Genomic DNA, 23,549 nt, shown 5'->3' on the forward strand with positions numbered 1-23,549 from the left:
TCGTCAGAGAACTTCTGAAGGTGGAAGGTTGGAGTGATGTATCTGAAGTCCGAGGTGTAGAGGGTGAACAGGAATGGAGCCAGGACAGTCCCCTGTGGCACCCCAGGGCTGCAGAGAAGCATGTCCGACTCACAGTTCTGGGTCTTCACATACTGCGGCCGGTTTGTGAGGTAATCTGTAATCTATGATGTGAGGTGGTGGTCCACTACGGCGTGCCACAGTTTGTCCTGCAGTAGGTTGGGCTGGCTGGTGTTGAAGGCACTAGAGAAATAAAAAAACATGATCCTCAGAGTGCTCCAAGGACGAGTCTCTCCAGTGTCTTCATCAGGTGAAACGTCAGTGCCACCGGTCTGTAGCTGTTGAGCTCTTTCGGGTGGGGGGGTCTTGGGCACTGGGCACCAGGCATGAAGTTTTTGAAAGCTGTGGAACTCTGCCCAGCTCAGGTTGAACATGTGCTGGACAATGTCAAACAGCTGGTCGGAGCAGGCCCTGAGGAGCTGGGAACTGATGTTGTCTGGACCTGCTGCCTTCCTCACCTTCATCCTCCCCAGTTGGTTCCTCACCTGCGCTGTTGTGACAGACAGGTAGGAACCAGGAGACAGACTGGTGTTTGGGGGTGTAGTGCCGTTTGAAAGGGCAGTTGTTTGTTGTTGGAAGTTGGTCGTGAGAGGACGGGGAGGGGGTGGGGGTGGAGTCCACAGTGAGAGTGGGTGCAGGGGGTGCTGGTGGTGGTGATGGGGAGGGGGGGGGGACAAACGTATGGTCAACCCGGTTTAAAAAAACGGTTTAGATCATCTGCCCAGTCTTTGTCCCTCATAGTCTCTGTCTTTGGGCTTTTATGGCCTGAAAAGGTTTTCAGGCCCTTCCAGGCACCAGTGATATTACTGGCCTGTAGCTGGTAAAAATGGAGCTGTAAACCTCCATTTTTGTCGTGTAGGCCTTTTTTCCCCTCTCTGGTCCTTCTCCTCATCTGTACAGCCTTCAGCGACTCAGTCAATCAGTCAATCAGTCAGTGAACAACCAACACATTGTGGGACGGCCCAGTGGTCGACTGGTTAGCGTGTCGGCCTCACAGTGCAGAGGTGCAGGGTTCCATTCCAGCCTCGCTGTTGTCATGATTCGGTTTATGGGCCAACAGGTGGCACTGTAGGGCTCCCCCGGCAGCTGCACACCTGTTGGCCATAGGTAATTAGGGCCTTAAAAGGACTCCCAGGCCTAACACTCAGTGTCGGGTCATTGTTGCTCTTTCTACTGTCATGTTTTGTTTGTTGCTGTTGCTTCTTGCTACTGTCATGTGTGTTGCTGTTTGTTCTTGGTTTCTGTCATGTTTAGTTCATTGTTATGTTTTAGCTTTAGTCATGGTTTTTGTTTGATACTTTGGACTTTGTGTTTTGGATTTAGTTTTCTTTGTTTTAAATACAATTCTTCAAATTGGTTTTTGGTGTCCACCACCACCTTGCTACATGACAGAATGACCCGACCACCTGGATCCCGCAGGTACTAAGGACTGTTCCCTAGTGATGGGTCCATGAGGCCTCATGAGGCGTGTCGACACACTGACACACTGTGTTGATACTGTGCTGATACTGTGTCACTGACCACTGCCACCTGCTGGACCTTCAAGATCCCTGCATCCAACCCACTCAACAGACTTTACTGACTGATATTTTTTTTGTATATTGAACATATAAAATATACAAATCGGTAATAAATTGGCAAAAAGTGAAGGTAAGATATAAAAAAAAGGAAAAGAAAATAGTCATCATCACAAATATGTGTTCAAAGGATTAGAAAGAAGTTAAAAAACCCTAGAGTCCTACCCCTTCTTATATATGAATTGATCATTTTTCAAAATAGAAAAGAAAGTCTACATATCAACAAATGCTTTTACCCTTATGTATGCTGTACTTATACATTTTTACAACTTTAGGTTTGTATATACAGTACATACTCATTGGAGCACAAGTATATGTCGATTTTCTCATATTCATAATGGATGCTACATTTCATTAATATATTAAATAATCTCATCAATGTATTCCTGATGTATTGCTATATTTCATGGGTGTATCGAATTTATTAGCTTAATTCTGATTTGTGTAGTTGTCTTGTACTACTCTCAAATTCATTTTTAATCTCAGCAAGAGAGTTACTCATTTTACTGGTCCGTTTCAGAATCATTCCACAGATTTACACCTATTACAGATACACTCCTTTGCGTGATGTTTGTTCGTGTTTTGGATTTTTCTGTATAGGTTAGTACCCCTTAAATTATGACAACTTTCTCGAATTTTAAAAAGCTTCTGGATGTTTTGGCAAAGGAGGTTATTGTGTGCTTTGTACATTAATTGGGCGATTTTGAAGTCAACCAGGTCATGAGATTTCATTAATTTGATAAACAGTGGATTTGTGGGTTCCGTCTATTTGGAGCCAGTGATTGCTCTGATTGCTTTGTATTGTAGTTTTAAAACAGTGTTTTACTGGCATTTCCCAATATTTCCACACAATAGGTCAAATATGGAAGTAATAAAAGTGTGTACAAGGATTTCTTATTCAGCACATCCTTAGTTTTGGGAGGATCCCTATGGTTTGGGATATTTTTCTTTATTATGTAGCTGCCAGCACGGTTTTGCATCTACAACTGTTCCAAGACATTTTCATAAGGTCATTCATCGATTTGATGAAGTGTATACAATATCATTCACATCCATGCATTCATTTTGCAACATTCAATGTGTTCAAATAATGTGAAGATCATTTGAATGAGGATGCTTGTGGGCTTTGATTTCACATTTTTATTGAGAAAAATAAGATGCTCCAATGTTTTAAACTTCAGCCTGTTGCGTCTTTTACAAGCGATTTCTCCTGCTGTGGAGAACACACGCTCACAAGGGACGGATGTGGCTGGCGTACAAAGGAACTCCTTTGCGAGGTGGGAGAGGTTTGGGAAAGAAGTGTGTTGGTCCTTCCAGTACAGCTGCTTCCTGGAACCTTGATTGTCAAACATGGAGTGGAGAGTCAACCAATAATAATTACTGATTGTCAATTAATCATCAACATAGCAACCGTGAAAAGATGAGTGAACGTTTGTATACCTGGCGTAATACCGGGTGTATCGCGAACTTCATTCTCATGCTTGGCCCGATAATGCCTCAGCATGGTGGAGGTGCTTCTGTTGGTGTATGACAATTCGACCCGGCAAATTCGACATTTCACCTGTAATGAAATGTGAATAAGAAGTAACTAAGAGTTACCTTGAAATGTATTCGGATTAGAATGGTACAACACATGTCAATAATCTGAGAGGCACTCGGCGACAGAAGGCGATTTGAATAAATAAATAAATAATACCTTATTCTCCGGGACATCAAAATGGTCCCACACGGCGGATGATTTGCGTCTCTGCTCCATAATCGGCAAGGAAGGCAAGGCACGAACACGAAGTCTGCACTGACACGAGCTTCGACAAGCGAGCGTGAGTGAGGTCTGGCTTGTTTCGGCAGGTGTTCCTTATAAACACTGTGTGGCGGGCTTTTGCTGCGTCAACGCCCTCTGCACTGAGTCGACGCCCCCTGGACTAAGTGGCGCAGCCTGTACTGTGCCAAGCAGCCGATGCAGTCTAAACTGCACCGGTGCAGTTCACGTGTCAATTAGCAGCCTGGACTGTGTCAACGCAGCCGATGTGTCAATTAGCAGCCTGGACTGTGTCAACACAGTCGATGTGTCAATTAGCAGCCTGGACTGTGTCAACGCAGCCGGTGTGTCAATTAGAAGCCTGGACTGTGTCAACGCAGTTCACGTGTCAATCACGTGACGTAATGAGCCAGCACATGCATCGACACGTGGTTTGCCCTGTGAGCCCGGCGCATGTGTCAATGCATCGGTGTTGCTGGACCCATCACTACTGTTCCCTATTCCAGCATGTGCCTGGCGCTGGTGATGCGGCTGTCCTGTTTTCATCTCGTCAAGCCGCGTCTACGGTGGGCCGAGCCCCGTCCGCGTCTACGTTGAGCCGAGGCTCGTCACGTGTCTGTTGGAGCTGAGTCACATTCACGTCGACGACGAGCCGTGCCACATCCACGCACACGTCAGGCCGAGCCCCTGTTCACGTCCGGCTGTTCCATGTCCCCCGTTACATCGAGCTCCGTCCATGTCAGGCCACGCCCAGCCAAAGGATTGCAGTCGCTTTTGTTCCTGTTCCCTGGTGAGGTGAATGTCACCGTCGCTTTTGTTCCTGTTCTCCGGCGAGGCAAGGGTTGCCGTCGCTTATTGTTCCTGTATTTCGGCGAGGTGAAGGTCGCCGTCGCTTTTAGTTCCTGTTCCCCGGGAAGGCAAGCTTTTGGACAACTTTGGGAATCCGTCTCTTGAGGGAGCGGTACAGTCATGATTCGGTTTATGGACCAACAGGTGGCACTGTAGGGCTCCCTCAGCAGCTGCACACCTGTTGGTCATAGGTAATTAGGGCCTTAAAAGGATTTTGTCCATATTTTTCACTTACAACTTTAGCTTTGCTGCATGTTTTGCAGACCAGACCTTTCTCACTCGAAAAAGAAAATCTCACCCAGTTTCACTGCTTGTTCTTCTATTTGCACATACTCCGACAGCCATTCCAACTTAAAAGAACCTCAGTTCATTCTTATTTTAGTTTAGGGAGTTGGCGTATCACATTCACTGCCTGGTCGTTTCGCCACGATAAGGGATGAGCATTAACGTCACTTATCGCCGCCGCGCTGTTATTGTTATGGAGCAGACAACATAAGTACTCTCAATGCCGTGATTGGCTGCATAGCGTCATTGCATCGTATCGTGTGATTGGCTGGACACCTGTCACTCACTGAATTACACAGCAAATTGATACAGAAAAAAAACCAAATTAATAATTTTCCTATGCACTGAGAGTGTGCGACCAGTGCACAGTTGCGCAGCTTAGAGGGAACATCGGTGCCGTTGCATCTCCAATGACGGGCGATAGACCGCACAGACATACTATATTGGATAATTTTCCATGGCATACCTGAGAATATCTCGCGGCACACCAGTGTGCTGCGGCACAGGGTTTGAAAAACACTGCTCTAAATTGTCCCTAGATCTGAGTGTCAGCGCAATTGTTTTTTTCGTTTTGTTTTGTTTTGTTGCGTGTCGATGTGTGCCCTGCGATTGACTAGCAACCAGTTTAGGGGGTACTCCGCCCCCTTGCCCGAAGACAGCTGGGATAGGCTCCAGCACGCCCACGACCCTCGTGAGGATAAAGATGATCAGATGATGGATGGATGGATGGATGGACAGCCATAGTTTTTGTATGCCCATGGTTGACATTTGTTCACATCCTTGAATGTCTGTCAGTCGGATGTACGTAAATTGGGGACGTGCTGAAGATATATTGTACAGTATATTCCTATATTTATTCTCTAATCAGTCTGTTCAGCTGCAATTGCTGAAGATATACTATATCGTTTGTTTAGTTTCACTGAGGACACATTGACATGTGAACGCATGTTTATTCATGAACACATTTTCCCTTATACAGTACAGTGGCCTACTGTATATATTGTAGATGTAGCAGCGCCTCCTACGGAAAACTCCACCACTTGCCAGTTTTAACAGCATACATGCTAATAAACGTAATGTGTCTATGCAAATGTACATTTTCACCGGTTTTCATTCAACATAAAATGTAATGAACCATCACGAGCAAGGATACACATTTCTCCTTTCATGAATGAGTACATCCCATCATCAGGAAACCAATATCTCATGATGGGATCAATTTATATATAGTTGCAAAAATATTATTTAATTGAACATTGAAACAATTTGTCTTTCAGACTCAATCATCCATAAATGGGGATGTGTTTAACCTTGCAGCTTTTAATATTAATTCATTAACATTTACTGTTTAAATTCATGGTTAGCACACATGACACAGTAAGTGGTGTTGCCAATGTTTGAAAGAAAAAAAAAAAAATCCAACACCGACAAAACATGCCTCACCTGCCATCTGACCAAAGAAATCCTGAGGTCAATTTTCAGTGCTGGTCCACCACCAAACTGGAGTCCAATTTTTTGCACTCACTTTTGAGGAGCATCGACCTAAAGCAACAACTTCACTCATGAAAACAAATGGGGGTTTGTGTTCAAGTGTAAATTAGAGTGGGCCACAGAGAATTCATTCATACTCCACTGCCTACTCACACGTGCACGCACACATGCAGGGAGCCTTGTAAGACTGCAGCTAGTGTGTGATACAAAATATGTGTGTGGTCAGGCCCTGCTCAGAGTGACATGTTTTTCTTTGGAGTTGGCTCTCAGGAAAGGGGGAGTGATTTTGAGGGGCCTTTCTGAGACGTACCGCTGTACTCGCCAGGCTGAGGGAGTGGAAACTTCAGAGGAGGAGGAGAGTTACATGCACTCTTCTCCCATTGAATCATGTGGAGGAAGCGTGCTTTTGATTTGATTTGTCTGTTTTGGATTTTTTTTTCTTGATGATTTTGATTTGTACTGCATCTTTTCTTGGATAAAATCTATTGTTTGGCTCTCCTGCTTCATCACTGGTAGAGGCTGGCACAGAGTTAAAATGATCGACTACGGTGAGTCATTCATTTACCATACCAATAGTTACTTGTCAGTTTGGAAACACTAACAGAATTATTTTGAAGATTGGTAGATTGTGGATTTAAGCAATGATTCACAAGAAATGACCAACTATATCAATACCTGTATATATAAAAAGTTACAGTACCACAAAGTTGAGCGGTTCACTTGTTGGCTTCAGGGCTGGATACTCAGTACAGAACATTATGCATGGCAGTGTGTGGAGGTGATCATTGGAGCACAGATGTGTGAGACCAGCTGTGGAAGGTTTGACATCCACATTATGTGTCCACTGCCTCAAATGCGCTCTGAAGCCATAGAGGATACAAACCATGTGGCTAAAAAGAACATAATTGCCTCTGCATGACCCATTCAAAAACAGTCATTTTGGAAGGCATGACTGAAAGCTTCCTTCTTTCGTCTTGCTGTTCATTTAGAGCTGACTTTGGCTCACCGACTGGAAAACTCCCTTTGCAAACTCCAAACAAGACACAGGTTGTTCCGCTGCATGGAAACTCCACCTCTCTACATATTCTCCAATCAGGGTCTTTTCAACTGCAGCACATTTATCTCTAAGGTTACAGATAAATTCTCTGTATGGTTTCACATGTTTATTTAGCCATCATAAACCCATTTTTTCCTTAAACTATGATGCTTCTTGAACAACAGCAGAACTGAGGTTGTGGTTCTAAAAAAGGAATCAATAATTGACACTACAAGACATTTGTTTATGGAATGGTGCCATAAAAAATAATTGGAGGAGGGGCTGTATATTTGTGCAAATGAGCTCAAAGAAGAGATGCTTTCACCCCCTCACTGGTAATAAGTTCTAATTTAACTTGCTTTGGTCAAAAGGGAAGCCAAGGCAAGGCAAGTCAAAATTCTTCAAATAAGCAAAGATACAGCACCTAAAAGCACATAAGAGAAACAACAACTAATGCTATTCACAACCAAAGAAGAGAAAACAAAAGGAGCTCACCTGAATTATGAAAAGAATCAGCACCCATTGTACTGCACAATTGATGTGTATTGTGCGAGCAGACAGGTCGGAGGGAAAGAACTGAAAGAATTGTCGATATTAAGAAAGCATTCACCTTCTATCTATCTATCTATCTATCTATCTATCTATCTATCTATCTATCTATCTATCTATCTATCTATCTATCTATCTATCTATCTATCTATCTATCTATCTATCTATCTATCTATCTATCTATCTATCTATCTATCTATCTATCTATCTATAGCTTATATACGCTTCAGCATCAGTGATGCTAGAGATGCTTGGCTATAAGAGCAACCATGGAAGCCCTGAGATACGTTACCCACCATGGAAAAGACGGTTGGAGGCTAAGATCAAGGCGGCTCGGAAAGATGTGAGTCAATTGATGGAGGCACAGAGAGGTGTGATGAAAAGGCCGATACCCGAGAGGTACATCCAGATGACCATACCTGAAGCACTCGAAACTGCCAAACAAAGGCTCCAAGCCTTGTCCAGCCGCCTAAAGCGGTACACGAAAGAGAATGAGGCCAGACGAATAAACAGGCTGTTCGCAACACAACCTGCAAAAGTGTAAGCTCAGTGGCAGGGTCCTAACAACAGAGCTGACCCACCAAGACTGGAAACTGAAAGGTACTGGAAAGGCATATGGGAGAAGGAGGTTGCACATAACAGCAGTGCACAATGGCTGGTGACCCTGAGAGAAGAGCACAGCAACCTCCCTGAACAGAACCCAGTTACCATAACGGTGGCAGACATACAGGAAAGAGTCTCAGATATGAAGAACTGGACAGCACCAGGCCCGGACATGGTCTATGCCCTCTGGCCAAAGAAACTCACATCACTCCATGAGCGCCGAGCAGCACAAATGAACCAGCTGCTGAGGGATGGGACTCACTCAGGATGGCTAACCGAAGGGCGAACGATCCTGATCATGAAGGATCCCTCAAAGGGTGCAGTCCCATCCAACTATCGGCCAATAACCTGTATCTCCACAACATGGAAGCTCATGTCAGGCATCATTGCGGCTAAGATAAGTGGACACATGGATCAATACATGAACGAAGCACAGAAGGGCATTGGTAGAGATACCAGAGGAGCCAAACATCACCTCCTGGTTGACAGAACAGTCGCACAAGACTGCAGGTCCCGACGTACCAACCTGTGCACAGCTTGGATTGATTACAAGAAAGCCTATGACTCGATGCCACATACATAGATCACTGAATGCTTGGAGTTGTATAAGGTGAACAGGATCCTAAGAGCCTTCGTTGCGAACTTGATGAGGATGTGGAAAACCACACTTGAAGCCAATGGCAAGCCACTTACCCAAGTGCCCATCAAATGTGGCATATACGAAGGTGATGCACTCTCCACACTGCTGTTCTGCATAGGACTGAACCCCCTAAGCCAAGTAATCACCAAGACAGGCTATGGAGACAGGGACATGGACAGGCTACCGCCTCAGAAATAGAGCTACAATCAGTCAGCTCCTCTCCATGGATGACATAGAGCTGTATGCTAAGAGCGAAAGGGACATTGACTCCCTGATCCACACGACCAGGACCTACAGCAGCGACATCGGGATGTCATTCGGGCTTGAGAAATGTAGTCGGATGGTGACTAAGAGAGCCAAGGTAGTCAGCACTGAAGGGCTCTCACTCCCTAAAGGAACAATAGCAGACATTGAGGACAGTTACAAGTACCTCGGTATACCACAAGCCAATGGTAACCTCGAACTGGCAACAAGGAAAGCGGCTATGGCCAAATACCTTCAGCGAGTGAGGCAAGTCCTAAGAAGCCAGCTCAATGGCAAGAATAAGACCCGGGCAATAAACAGCTATGCCCTGCCAGTGATCAGATACCCTGCCGGAATAATAAGGTGGCCAAAGGAAGAGATTCAGACCACGGACATTAAGACCCGAAAGCTCCTAACCATGCATGGAAGGTTCCATCCCAAATCCAGCGCCCTGAGACTGTACGCAAGCCGAAAGGAAGGAGGCCGGGGACTAGTGAGTGTGAGAGCCACTGTCCAGGATGAAACATCAAAGCTCCATGAATACATCAAGGAAAAGGCTCCAACGGATGACGTACTCAGAGAATGTCTCAGACAATGGGGAACAGAAGATGAGGCGCTGGAAGAGGGACCATCATGGGAGGACACGTCCCTACACGGGATGTACCACCGGACATAACTGAAGTGGCCGATCTCAAGAAGTCCTATCAGTGGCTAGAGAGGGCTGGCCTGAAGGACAGCACAGAGGCACTCATCCTGGCTGCTCAGGAGCAGGCCCTGAGCACCAGAGCCATTAGGGCCCAGATATAACACACCAGACAAGACCCAAGGTGGAGGTTGTGCAAAGAGGCACCTGAGACGATCCAACACATAACCGCAGGGTGTAAGATGCTGGCAGGGAAAGCCTACATGGAACGACATAACCAGGTGGCTGGCATAGTCTACCGAAACATCTGTGCGGAGTATGGACTGGAAACCCCAAGGCGGTCCCAAGTGATAGAAACATCAGAAAGAAGGAACACGAGAAACTCAAGAAATACCAAGAGCTCAGAGAGGAGCTGGAGCAAGCCTGGAAGGTAAAGGTGACAGTTGTGGCTGTGGTGGTCAGAGCACTCGGGGCAGTGTTTTAAATTAATTAATTAAATGTATTAGCATTCCACTTTCACTGGCAGCTGACATACCTACATAACTGAAGTTTGACAGCACCGGCCAAATCATACAGTTTAATCAGTGAAGTAGATGGTCTCAGATGTTTTATAAATTACCTTGTCCCCTGATTGAGACAATAATGGTTGAGACAAATAGTTGTGTACGACCATTTTAAATCTGACTGTGAACTTATTTGCCAGTCGCAAATGATCCTTGACAATACACTCCAGCTTCCAGAGTTGTTCTGGCAATACCAGGAAGTAATTACTGTATTTTCTGCACCATAAGGCACTTCCGATTATAAGGTGCACATTCAATGAATGGACTATTTTAAAACTGTTTTTATATGTAGGGCACACTGTATTATTATGCACATAGAATAGAAGCTACAATGAAGGCTGCAGTTGTCCTATGCATCCACTCGACCAGGGGTGGCCAACCCGCGGCTCGCGAGCCGCGTGCAGCTCTTCGGCCGGCTCAATGCGGCTCTCGGGCTTTCAAATGACAAGCGTCGAAAACTCCTTGGCAGTGGCGCTGTCATTCAAACAATGGCGTTAAATACACAACTTACTACCTCAGCCTATCATCAATCCCGTTACTTGATTGACATATAGGGCTACCAATCAGATGATAATTGAATCACCGCTCATGCGCAAAACACGGTGCTCAGCGCTAAATGCTAAGCTAGTCAGCAAATTATCTCTGATTTTAAGGCAGTGGTATCCAATATGTCAATCGCGATTGACCTGGAGCAAGCGGACTGGGCCCAAGTCCAGCAAACTTTGGGAGGAGGAAATAGGGGCGAAAAAAACTTTGTGTGTCTGTGTTTCGATTCCGTTCATATTCGGTGATGATCCGGCTGTCGCTTATCTCGGCGTGCGTGCTGCTTGCGTATGCGCACGTGTGCGTGGTTGGGCGCTTGCGTGTGTGCATGCGTGTGTATATGCTTGCACGTGCGCGATCGGGTCGGTTGCGGGAGGTTCGTCACTTCAAAAGTCTATCTTCGGTCAAATACGTAACAAGCTGACCCAAGTAGTAAGTAACCACTGCAGCTCGTGTGTGTGTGTGTGTGTGTGTGTGTGTGTGTGTGTGTGCGCGCGCGCGCGTGTGTGTGTGTGTGTGTGTGTGTGTGTGTAATGTGGCTCTTTGCAGTAACACAGTAAAAAAATTGGCTCTTAGTCTCTGACTGGTTGGCCACCCCTGCACTAGACAGTGGTACGCTAAAGGGAATACAATACAATACAAAACAATACAATACAGCTTTATTTATATCGAGCCATCACAACTGCTGCAGCTGTAACAATGAGAACTGGTCACAAACATGGGCATGAAACATAAATTTCAAAAAGCATTCCAAAACAATAAATGAAAGACAAAAGTTATGTAGAAAATTGATTCAACAAAAATGCACAAAAACCTCATGGGCTTACATCCACAAGGGGCTAAATATCCTTAGAAGTCTTGTTTGTCTCCTTCTTCCTTCGTTTAGTCAATAGTTAACTATGCTTTTGGTATTATTTTTCATCACGGCTGCACAGAGCTCGCAAAGTCGTTATCTGTTTGAGTGTGTGTTAGCGACTGCACATCTCAATTAGGGTCGGGCACAACCCCTTCAGGTTGCAGTTGGTTCCTGCTAATAATCACCACTAGATGGCACAGGAACACTAACAGGGAAACAACTGAATGGGGAATATTAAGAGAGTTACAATCTCTTAGCATTAGGTGCATCGGATTCCAGGGCATACTGTTGGCTTTTGAGAAAATTGAATGTTTTTAGGTGCACCTTATACTTCGGTGTTTCAGTGAAAGAAAAATGGCCATTGTTCACACAATATTCATGGTAACTTTGAAAAGCATCCACAACAGCATGTATAATGCATTTGAACATCATTCGGTAATGTGATGTTGAAGACTAAACGCCATTAGTCAATTCAGTCCATTATTGTGGGGAGCTGTGCATTGCCAACACCATTATCTGCTCACAGAGACAATATGAACGGTAAAACACAGAGCGAGCGAGAGAGAATTAGAGTATGACTGCTTGAGAGAGCAGGAGAGAGTGTTAAGAGTATGAGACTGTGAGAAGGAGATAGAGAGAGAGAGAGAGACAAAGAAAGAAAGAGGGGAAGAGAGAGCAAGAGAGAGAGAGACAGGCTGATTCAATGCGTTTTTGTAAGCATGTTAGTCATGAGTTCACTGACAAGTTTTATTTTCTTTCGAAGCAGAGAATAAAAGAGCTTTAGTCCTTGAATCCCTTGATGTCTCCTTGGTTCAGTCGTCTCTTAGAACATTCTTCCCCCTGGATCCAGTCAGACTGTCCTAACTGAGTTTTGTAATTGCTCTCCAGAGCGTCCCTCAACATTAAGCTCTGGACCAGGAGTGAGTGGTCCCGAGTTCCCAGTGCACACATATCGGCACACACTGGCGGTCATGCCTCAAAGATACTCCCACCAGAGGAGGAAAGCCAGCACAGCGGTTGCAAGGAGAATGGAGAGGAGAAGAAGGGACCAATGCAACACTAAGAACAGCAACTCAAACAGCAGCCATAACCACCGTTCGAAGAAGCTCGCCATGCTCTCCAGGTATCAAAAGCAACAACTTGGCACAATAGTGCTATCGACCTCTCTTGATATCTGCTAACTTTATTCTGACTCGGAGTTTTCTGACTCTCTCAAGGTCCTTGATTCTGTGTCACTCTAAAACCAACGACGACTGCCCCAGTCTGGAAGGGAAGGAGGTCAGTAGGATGGTTATGTCAGAGGAGAGAAGGACATGGTGTTTAGGCTGGAGAACAGATGTGGCCACTGAGGATAAAACAGGATGTAGGAATGGAGAAATCGAACACTGGAGGATGCGGCAGTCAACCCTGGACGCAAGTGGAGGCACAGGAGCTTACAGACAATTGCTTCACACCACCCCTTTGAGTGAAAATAAAAGGAGCTTGCGGTCATCTTTTAGCATCAAGGTATGAATGCAGGGGTTTCACTTAACATCCTTGTCACAATCAAAGCACAAAAATATGTCGTGGGAAAGATGTTTCCTCAATTGCTTCAAAGCATTAGAACCACATAATTAGCCTAGAGCACATACAGTACAATTGGGGCCAGAGTTACAGTATGCGGTCAATTGATATTTTATAGTTTCCTTTATACACTACCACAATGGATTTTCAATACATCATTGGGTATTTTCATCCATTTTAAGCACAGTCCAATGAATTTTGAGGGGACAATCGACTCAAAAGAGATTTAATTTAATTTAATTACTGTACTCCATTTCATTGTTACCTGGGGCAACCTGAGCGGTCCATGCTGGAATGATCACCAGTCAATTCTTCACTTACGGGAACACCTATGGGCATTATAGTGTCTTCATTGAGATATATTATGTCCCCCCCCCTAACCCCCAGGCCCATTCAAAACAGTTCCCTGGTATGCTTTCATCAAAATACGCCAACGATCGATATTTTTATTCAGCGCCATGTTAGATCTGATTCCTGTAGCACAGCCCCAGACTCTTAGACTATTTTGCCAATGACGGGTCACAGCAACAATTGAGCTTAACAGTAGAAGGAAATTCTTGTGACACTATTAGCTCAAGCTAATATAAGCTAACACCACAATGCTATATATCATCTCGCTTTAGCATGACGGTGCTTCAAAGTGTTTCTTTCGCTCTCTCAGTGGCGGGTCGTGCTTTTTAACCTTAGCCCTTCAGTGACGTCACATACTGTACATTAACACAATGTAGGATCATCAAGCAGCACTTAATTTCAGGAGCATTTAAAACCATCAAGTATGCATTCACAATTAAGAACAGGAAACTAAATTTACAGATATTGTCAAAAATAAAAGATTTAAAAATACAAAATAAAATGCCACCCAAATTACGCTGTGTGATCTTAAACAAGTCTGTCCAATAAATTGTGCAATGTCGCAGTTTCATATAAGACACCAACCACACAATAACAGAACAAATTATTCTTTGAAAATAAAGTAAACAACAGATCATTTGCATTTTGAAAATCGGCGATACAACAGCAAATAACTGACAATGTTGAGCAGCTGAGATTGAACAAACTTTTGTGCACGAATTTGACTACAATGCACCATTATAAATTGCAGGTGAGCAGATTTATTTGATACATTTTATTTAATTAGTATTAAATTAAATTAATTTACTCACCAATGCAGTGCCTGTTCACTGAGCTGCAGATCGACGCGAGTGTCCCCAAATGTTTTTAGACGCACCATAACTTGTAAGTGCCCAGCCGTGCTCTGATGTTTCCTTGCTGTTACCTCTTTGCAGAATTTCCAGCTTTTCGTGGAAGGTCCATTTTGAAAATTGTGTTGAAAGTAGTTCTGCAACCAGATCAATGTCTTCTCCTTCGGCCATTTTGGGTTTAAATCCTCTAGCAGGCGCAAATCCAATCACCGAACGCGCTCGTCCAATCTCGATGTAAGCCCTTCTTGCTGGCCCTGGTACGCAGACTCGTGATCTGATTGGCTATTGCAAGCTGACTGTGCCCGTTCACTTACAGCGCACAGGGGCCTGCTCTGTTTAATCTGAAGGCCCCGAGCAAATTTAATTTACCTGGCAACACAAACTAGCTGAAATATGATTGGTTAAAAATTCTACCATAATAAATAAGTTTATCGAGTGGCTTTCAATGTTATTTAAAATAACATTGAAAGCCACTCGACTAAGTGGAAATAATATGACATAAAGAATACAGAGAATAATTTTGCTTACATATTTATGAAAATAAAATAACAAATTAAATGTATGTTATTCTCAGAAAAGTACATTTATTAAATTCATAATAATAATAAGACATTTTATTTATAAGCGCCTTTCAAGACACCCAAGGACACTTTACAATAACAAAAAACACAAAACAATACGGGTTGAGCAGCGGCAGCCAAAACGCGCCAGCGTTCACTCAACCCGAAAGTCAGAAAGAAACCACAAGGGAGGCAGAGGGGGAGAATAAAAACCACGCTCGAACTACCCTCATTTTGAGGATAATTTGAGTGAGGCAAAAAACTCCTGCACAAGCATATGACAGTTACAACAGGTCACAAGACATAAACAATGAAGACGGTGAAACAAGGGAATGTATGAGGGAGGGGGTGATGGTGGGGGACTAGCTTCCGTGCATACTTTCATCAGGGGAAGATCGAGATAGCCATGTTGTTTTGGTAGCAGGCTACCCAAGAATTTAAGACAGCCTTGAGTCCGTGGCTTATGTCTCTTTCGTGGCGTCGATCAGCCAAATCCGTGATTTCAATCAATATTTGAGCATGGATTCCAGTTTCTCCAAGTTCTTGACCATCTGGCAGAGACGCTCCAAAACCGCAGCAGTTTGTGGTTGAGCACAGTCTGAGTCTGAGTGTTGGACATCCGCGTTATGCCATCCTTAGACCGGCAGCCTCTTCACTTTCAATAGAGCCGCTCCCGTCGGTTGAATTTTGCGATAGATCAGGAAACTGCTAACACCAAACAGCAACATACCTGTTATCGGAGGGCCGAAAATGTAGATGTCATCCATCTTGCTGGCCCTGATGGAACGTCACTGCGCTCTCTTGTATGCCTTTCTAATCATGTATTGGCTTAGAAAGTCTGTGAACATTATCTTAATTAGCCCCCTTGTTCTGTAACAGGCTGAAGTGCAGAAAGATAGTTCATGGGTACAAGTTCCAAAAATGAGCACTTGAATCATATGACTTGACTCGATTCTGATTCGATTTGCTATGATTTGGACTTGCAATTTCCTTGCCAAAACCTTGTCAATTTAAAGAGAAAAGGTGTGGAGACAGTTTAGCTCAGCAATCGCTGGTCCAATGCTTCACGTCGGTTCTGTATTTAATTGTGGCGCTAATAAAGCGACAGAGTAGACACCACGGACACTATAATCTTGAAACTGTTATATTTAAAACACGAATTGTTATTTAAGCATACGCATCGATTGCGCTCACATGAGTATTACATCAACAGTGTCTGTTACTTAGTGTGTGTGTGTGTGTGTGTGTGTGTGTGTGTGTGTGTGTGTGTGTGTGTGTGTGTCTGCGTGTGTGCGCTTGCGCGTGTGCACCTGTGTGAGAGAGACACCCAATTTCCTATTTCAGCCTGGTTCCTACCTATGAATGTATTTGCGCACGTACATTGAAGACTACAGTCCGGTTTTTGCTTTAATTGCTCATTTAAAAAAGAAAATTTAAGCAAATTTTTCCTCATGAAATTTGTCACTGTGTGGACTGAACAGTACGCAACGTATTGCTAAAATAAATAAATAAAAACATGACAAACTAGTTCAATGTTGGCGCTATGAACTGAAGTTATTTTTTAAATTTGAACTATGAGTCAAGTTTATTAAAAAATTGTGAACTGTACTTTGAAATACTTCAGTGAGAAAAGGAACTTCCCCAACTTTTTGTGTGTGTGTGGGGGGGGTGGTCAGGGGGGCCAGATGAGTGAAAGAGTGTATGTAATTGTCGTAAGACAATTACATAAAAACACTAAAAAAAACCAACTATTTTTTTTTTAAACACTATTTTTGGAACGAATCACACTGTGGACATCAAGCATGTCTTATTCTGAAATAAGAAACAATTTCAATGTACAGGTGGCCCGGTGGGTGGACAAGTGGTTAGCGCGCCGACCTCACAGTGCACAGGTGCAGGGTTCGATTCTGGCTCCGGCCTCCCTGTGTGGAGTTTGCATGTTCTTCCCGTGCCTGCGTGGGTTTTCTCTGGGTATTCCGGTTCCCTCCCACATTCCAAAAACATGCATGGCAAGCTGATTGAACACTTGAAATTGTCCCTAGGTGTGAGTGTGAGCGTGGATGGTTGTTCGTCTCTGTGCGCCTTGCAATTGGCTGGCAACCGGTTCAGGTTACTGCCCGGAGACAACTGGGATAGGCTCCAGCATGCCCTTGTGAAGATGAAGCGGACAGGTAAATCACAATTCAACATACATTTTTCTGCAAAGTCTCCCTTCAGTATAGACTTAGAAATATAATTTTTTTTAATGATCACTCCCGCTGTCCGCGATGTAAACAAGTCAATTGCAAAAAGGTCCTAGGCAATTTGTTTAAATTATGTTTTTGGGTGCAAGTCATTTCACCACAATAAAGGGTAAATAGTCTAGGAGTCGGAATTACACAATAATATGCTTACATGAAACTTTGTAAAGGGGTGGCAGCATCGTTTCAATTTAACGATTACATCTTGATGAGGACCTTGAAAATTTGAGTTATTATGTCAACACTGGAACCGGCCACCCCCAAAGCCATAATGGCATTGCCTGTCTGTTCATCATCCTCTGTAGAATGTAACCTGTTAAAACCTCTGGCTCTTCTCTGTGCACTTATAAATTGCACCATTTATTTTCTTTGTCCTTGACTGTGATCCCAATAACTTTCAGGTAGATGCTATCGGAGTCATAAAGCTTACTTTATCTCCTTGGCTCAAAGATTCATTTTGGATTATGGTTGTTTACTCTCTCTTTTTCTGACTGTTTATCTGTGTGTTGTAGGACAGCAGTATTTGGAAAATGTGTGTCGCCACAAGGCCAACGGAGGAGGTGTGTATCCCTCACATGGAAGATAATTGCGGCCTAACAGAACACAACCACAATAATGCGGAGCCAAGAAGGAATGGAGCGGATTCAAAAAGGTATAAAACTATGTGTGCTGGACAAAGCTGTCAAGTTTAACCCTTTCATGCACCCTTTATCCTGATAACATGGTAAGCTGTCCACTGTAGTCACAGCTGTCCCAAAAAGGATAAAGTGAGCACATTTTACTTTGTCACGCAAAACACCTCCCTCTCAGTTGACCACATTGGAAAATATGAGCGCCTGAAATACTAAATAAAATACACATGCACTGTATTTGATACTTTGATATGCTGTGTAACAATCTAATAATGAGGTATTCACATACCCTTCAGCATGCCTGTTTTATGTAGAACAGTGGTTCTTAATCTTGTTAGAGGTACTGGACCCAACCCGTTTATCTGCACATTAATTGAACCCTTCATTCGTGAAAAATAAAACTATGATTTTTATGAATTCAACACATAAAAAAATGGATAAAAAACTCAAAAAAGTAAATAATATTTCAAGACATAAGTATACGTTTTTTTCAATTGTGCACAAAATGTACCGTGCATGACGCACTATCACGACAGTCACACTTTGACAACTGAGCGAACTCAATTTCCCGCAGCACAAATTGGACAAGCAATTGTAACGTGACTATCTGCAGCCAGTGATGGCCAGGTGGGCGTGTCATAACTAATTGACATGTTGAGTTGGGTGTGTCTTAACCACCATTGCAGAGGCTCCGTTGAACTGGAACCGATTCACCGAACCCTTAGGGTTCGATCAAACCCAGGTTAAGAACCACTGATCTTGAGAGATGTGTTTTAAAAAAACTCTTAGGGTTCGATCAAACCAAGGTTAAGAACCACTGTTCTTGAGAGATCCATTAAAAAAAAAAAGTATATATTCTGTCTTTGCAAATAAAAGGATGCTTGGTGTTTATTTACGTAGGTAGTTGATTGTCATTTGCAGAGGTTTATACCTGCAATGAGAATTATTTCTTATATTTTGTACTGGTTAAAATCTTCAAATCAGCTCTCTGATGCAATGATGTTACTGTAGCCTACAACAAAAGAAAAACTACAATAAAAAAGAAATTGTCATGCAAGAAAAAAATAGCAAACATAGGGAAAGCCGAGGACTATCACTCTTAGAAGTTTACTTGATTGGGACAAAGCATTTGAGAAAATAAATAACAAATAAATAAATAACGAATTAAACAAGGAAGGCTGGTGGCTGAACAGGAAGTAGCAGGCACACCAATGGGCATCTGGGCAGCATGTAGCAAAACCTGAGAGAGACCTCCCAAAAAACAAAAATTACATCACACGTGACAATAGGAAACAGGTGTGCCCTGAACCCTGCCACATGTCAACACCATAGGAAGAAAGAAAAACAAACACACAAACAAACAAAAGCCAACAAGACATGAATTATGACCAAAACATAAAATATCAAAATCCAAGAAACACAGATTGGTGCATCTTTGTTAAGGTATAGATAAGGTATAGGCAAATAAAGCATGTAAGGTAAAGGTGTAAAAAGAGTACATTATTTAACAGATAACAACAGTTTTTTTTGGTCATTTAATGCTTGTGTTCGGAACCATCTTGTGTTCTTTGTTCTCTTTTTCCCTCAGAGGTTCCAACTTCCTGAGCCAAGAGGAGCTGGCTCCTTTTAACGGACAGTGTTTAAGCAGCGGTGCGTGGATGGAGGTGGGTGGAGTGAAAAGCATACACAGCAGAGCCCATCGAGAGGTAATAACACTTACAGTATAACAACATAAGTAACATTTATTGGGTCATTTCTCTGCTTGAGATAAAATAGTCTACATCAGGGATGGGCGCAGGCCACAATTTTTCAGTCTTGCTATTGGGGAGCCACAAGGACCATGCATTTCCTACCCAGATGGCTGACAAAAATGCAATTTTAAAGAGGTACAAAATATGTGCATAATGGCACAATTTGTGCTTTTAATATACTGTATGTCATTTTGAGAATACATTTTTCAAATTTTCAATGAATAAAAGATCCACTATTCTCACCAAACAACAAAGGGTTTGAAGCAAACAACAATTTAACCACAGACTCATTTCTGTTTCCAGCGCAAAGGGCTCTCTTGCATAAAACAAGCAAACAAAAAAATACCATTCAAGGAGAGCACAAAACTGGTGAACAAGAAACCAACATTCAGTGCAAGAAGTGATGTAATTTTTTTTTTGCACAAAAAGCAGTTCACTCAAAATGTTAATATTACTGAGGTATAATGTTTGTCCAACTCACGCTGTAGTATTGGACAGAATAAGACCCAGTGAAGGCGCAGGGTTCACGTTGCTGCTCTATTCCAAATTTTTTGCCCATATGCGACATGCATCGGAATTTGTTTCATGCCGTATGAACAGAACAGGACAACTGATTACCACGGCGGCCTCACAGTGCAGAGATGCAGGGTTCAACGCTTTGTTATCTGTTTGACCTGCTCCATATCATACTGGGAAAATTGTTTAACTGCTTCTTGTTGTCACATTCATTATAGCTAATATCACCGCCTGAAGACTCTCTCCATCAGAATATAATGACCAGAAGTCTACAACATCCATCTCTTATTTCCACCTCAGATGAGCTCTCATTGTCTGCATACATAGAGAAAGAACTTATAGCCAAAAATAATCACATCAAGGTATAAACATTTCATCACCAAAGAGCTAATATTGCGACTACTGTATTTCATTTGCATGTTTTTCATTGATGTGTATTAATGCTACTTTCTGTGCGTGTGTGTGCATGCGTTTGTGTGTCCAGATGCCTATTTCAGAGGTCAATGAAGAAAGTTTCCGTGACACAGAAAAATGTCACCCGAGTCCACAAGGACAGAAGAGCTGCAGCAAAACGTACTCCAACTCACAGAGTGTGTATAAAGTTATGCTATTTAGTATTTTAAGAGATGAACATGAACAGGCGTTATTTACCAAGGGCAACAAACCACAAAGGAGTCATCCAGTTTTGGTGTGTGTATCACCTCGTAAGGTTTGAGGTTGGGGTACATCAAAACCAGTTAAAATATGTATTCTAGCATTATTCAGACCAATGCTTTGTTCACACAAACATGTTACAATTCTTGACTAAGGTTGACTAAAAAAAAAAACATCCTTTGTGACCCAATACCTCCGTTTCATGTGCGATGTTTCATACTTCAATGTCTGAAATTTTTAAAATAAATTATGAATTGCACCTGGTAGGCATGAGCATTTTATTATTATTATTATTGTTACCTGCTTTGAGAGAGCATTTCAAAGCAAACTGTAACTTGCATGGATTATAATTCATCAGGCTGTCAGGCTGATGAATAAAAAATAACAATCATAATAATAATAATTAAATGATGTGAAGGAAAATTGTAAATAGTACTGCGATTTATCCATTTTGTGTTCATATTACATTTAATTGAAAGATGTTTGTTGTTTTTTTTTTCTCTTTCTTCTTTCTTCTTTCTACATACATTCTTGCTGCTGGAGGCTGTAAATTTCCCCAGTGTGGGACGAATAAAGGATATCTTATCTTATCTTATCTTATCTTATCTTAATTAGTATTGGGACAAATTATCAAATTAATTTTCATCCTTTGTAATGTATTCATGAGAATGATCACATTTTCAGATAATTTTAATGATGAGCACTGAGTGAAACTAAAATGAAAATACATTTTGGTAAACAATGTGCGAACTTGAAAAAGTTAATCAAAATGTTTCTTTCATTTTATCCCCAAACCTATAAGTGCATTTTTAAACAAAGGAAATGATTTGAAGCTGCACTTTGAACTGATAATACCTAAAGGCTCTCACTAAGGCAAGTTCCTCTCACTCGAGGAACTCCAGTGAGAGGCAGATCCTGCCTGTTTTAGGTCCCTCCCTACTCCAACACACCTGATTCAATTGTTCAGGCCTCGACAGAGCTTGCTGATGAGCTTGTTTTTTCCCCCCAACAAGAGTGTAAAATGTCACTTAATGATCAAAGCACGAGTATAAATTTAAACATGCGTTTTATAGATTAGTAGTGGTGTCAATTTCTGAGTGTGCAGGTAAATGTGGGTACAGTTTTCCACTCAGTGACTGTGAATGTGTGTGTACATAGTTGTCTGTCTCAGTAAATATACTCTGCCACTGACTGGCACTAAAGTCCAAGTTGTAGTCTATTTTCTATTAGTATATTACATGTTGTGTCCAGGCGTTCATCCTTATTGGATTGGGGATTTGGACAGCATCATTATGAACAACCCTGACAAGTATTTCAGTGACCCTCATGGGAGAAGTCATTTATATGGGACCAGAACTTCCCTATTCCAGCAACTGGACTTTGTCCGCAATTCACTTCAGGTACTAGAACTTAAGTGACATTTTGTAAATGATGTCTAGTCAATAAATACCTACTTAAAAAAACAGAAGCCAGCCATACTGTACTTCCTATCATGAAACTCGATGACTCATGTTAAAGTAAGGACTGAAATGTGTTTGTGTGTTTCTTTCCTCTTGCCTCCAGCCTGGTCACTCTGTGCGCTCTTTGAGCTCTACCCATCTGGCCAATTCCTGCAGCAACACTCAAGCCTTCATAATCTGTCATATTGTATTAATGAAGGGCAATGGCAAGGTAGGAGCCATGAAAACCTAACATGACACTGAAGCTCATATAATCTCTACTCCACACAATTGGACAAAATTGTTGGTACCCCTCTTTTAAAGAAAAGAAAACCATCCACTGAAATAACTCGTGTGCATGTCAGAAAGGTCTAAGCTGCAAATTCATGGGTCCTCTGATAGGTCAGCAACCCAAAACACAATGCTAACTCTAGAATATAGAATATTGATAACAAAACATCAATGATTCTGGAGAGCCCTTATCTAAATCATAACGCATATTTAAGAAAGGAGTTTAAACATTCAGTCTGGAGAAGGCATCCTTCAAATATGACACTGTTGGAGCAGTTACATAAATCCTTTTGTGATATTGGTTGTCTCACAAGGATGTGACGAAAAAAAATAAAAATGTGTCTTTATTTATTTATTTTTTGTCAGAGCAAGTTTTATCTGTTACAGATGTTTCTCAGATTCAGAGAAAACTTTACTTATCCCCGTGGGGCAATTAGGGTTGTGCGAGAGCAGCTTATTATAGAGACAGTCAGAGCAAAGGAAAAACAGGATGAGAGCAGGGCTGTAGGCTTAGCACTTGAGGTCTTGATGTAGTGGTTGCAGCAACAACATGTGTTCGTATGGAGAGCAGCTTATTATAGAGACAGTCAGAGCAAAGGAAAAACAGGATGAGAGCAGGGCTGTAGGCTTAGCACTTGAGGTCTTGAGGTAGTGGTTGCAGCAACAAAACAATATTGTGCATCGAGCAGTATTGCAGAGTAAGGACATAGTAAAGACAGTATTGCACAGTTAAAACAGTATTGCACGTCAAGAGTATTGCACCGTAAAACAGTATTGCACAATGGGGTGTGTGAGTCTGTGTAGTGGGGGGAGCGGGTGTCAGGGTTCCTTGGAATAAGAGTTTCTGTATGGAAGACAGTTCAACTATTCAAAAGTAGTTCCTTTCTCCGACATTGCAGAACATCGGACAATTGCAGTATTGTAGTATGGCTTTCTATAGAATGACAGATTCGAACAAAATACCTTTCTTTGCAATTTGAAAGGAT

The 23,549-nt window shown here is 42.5% G+C and overlaps 2 protein-coding genes across 2 annotated transcripts in view; one reads left to right on the plus strand and one right to left on the minus strand.

Moving 5' to 3' along the window:
* Positions 1 to 23,549, minus strand: part of mex3b (mex-3 RNA binding family member B) — a 286,203-nt gene that overhangs the window by 93,031 nt on the left and 169,623 nt on the right. The window lies entirely within an intron of this gene.
* Positions 6,367 to 23,549, plus strand: part of il16 (interleukin 16) — a 48,291-nt gene continuing 31,108 nt past the window's right edge. The window contains exons 1-9 of the mRNA XM_052064094.1: positions 6,367 to 6,587; positions 12,604 to 12,838; positions 12,933 to 13,221; positions 17,793 to 17,932; positions 19,501 to 19,618; positions 20,398 to 20,541; positions 20,664 to 20,769; positions 22,085 to 22,233; positions 22,397 to 22,504. Of these exons, the coding sequence (XP_051920054.1) occupies positions 6,575 to 6,587; positions 12,604 to 12,838; positions 12,933 to 13,221; positions 17,793 to 17,932; positions 19,501 to 19,618; positions 20,398 to 20,541; positions 20,664 to 20,769; positions 22,085 to 22,233; positions 22,397 to 22,504 (1,302 nt within the window). The 5' untranslated portion in view covers positions 6,367 to 6,574. The remainder of the gene's footprint in view (positions 6,588 to 12,603; positions 12,839 to 12,932; positions 13,222 to 17,792; positions 17,933 to 19,500; positions 19,619 to 20,397; positions 20,542 to 20,663; positions 20,770 to 22,084; positions 22,234 to 22,396; positions 22,505 to 23,549) is intronic.

The sequence above is a fragment of the Hippocampus zosterae genome, chromosome 4, assembly GCF_025434085.1.
Source record: "Hippocampus zosterae strain Florida chromosome 4, ASM2543408v3, whole genome shotgun sequence".
Taxonomy (NCBI): domain Eukaryota; kingdom Metazoa; phylum Chordata; class Actinopteri; order Syngnathiformes; family Syngnathidae; genus Hippocampus; species Hippocampus zosterae.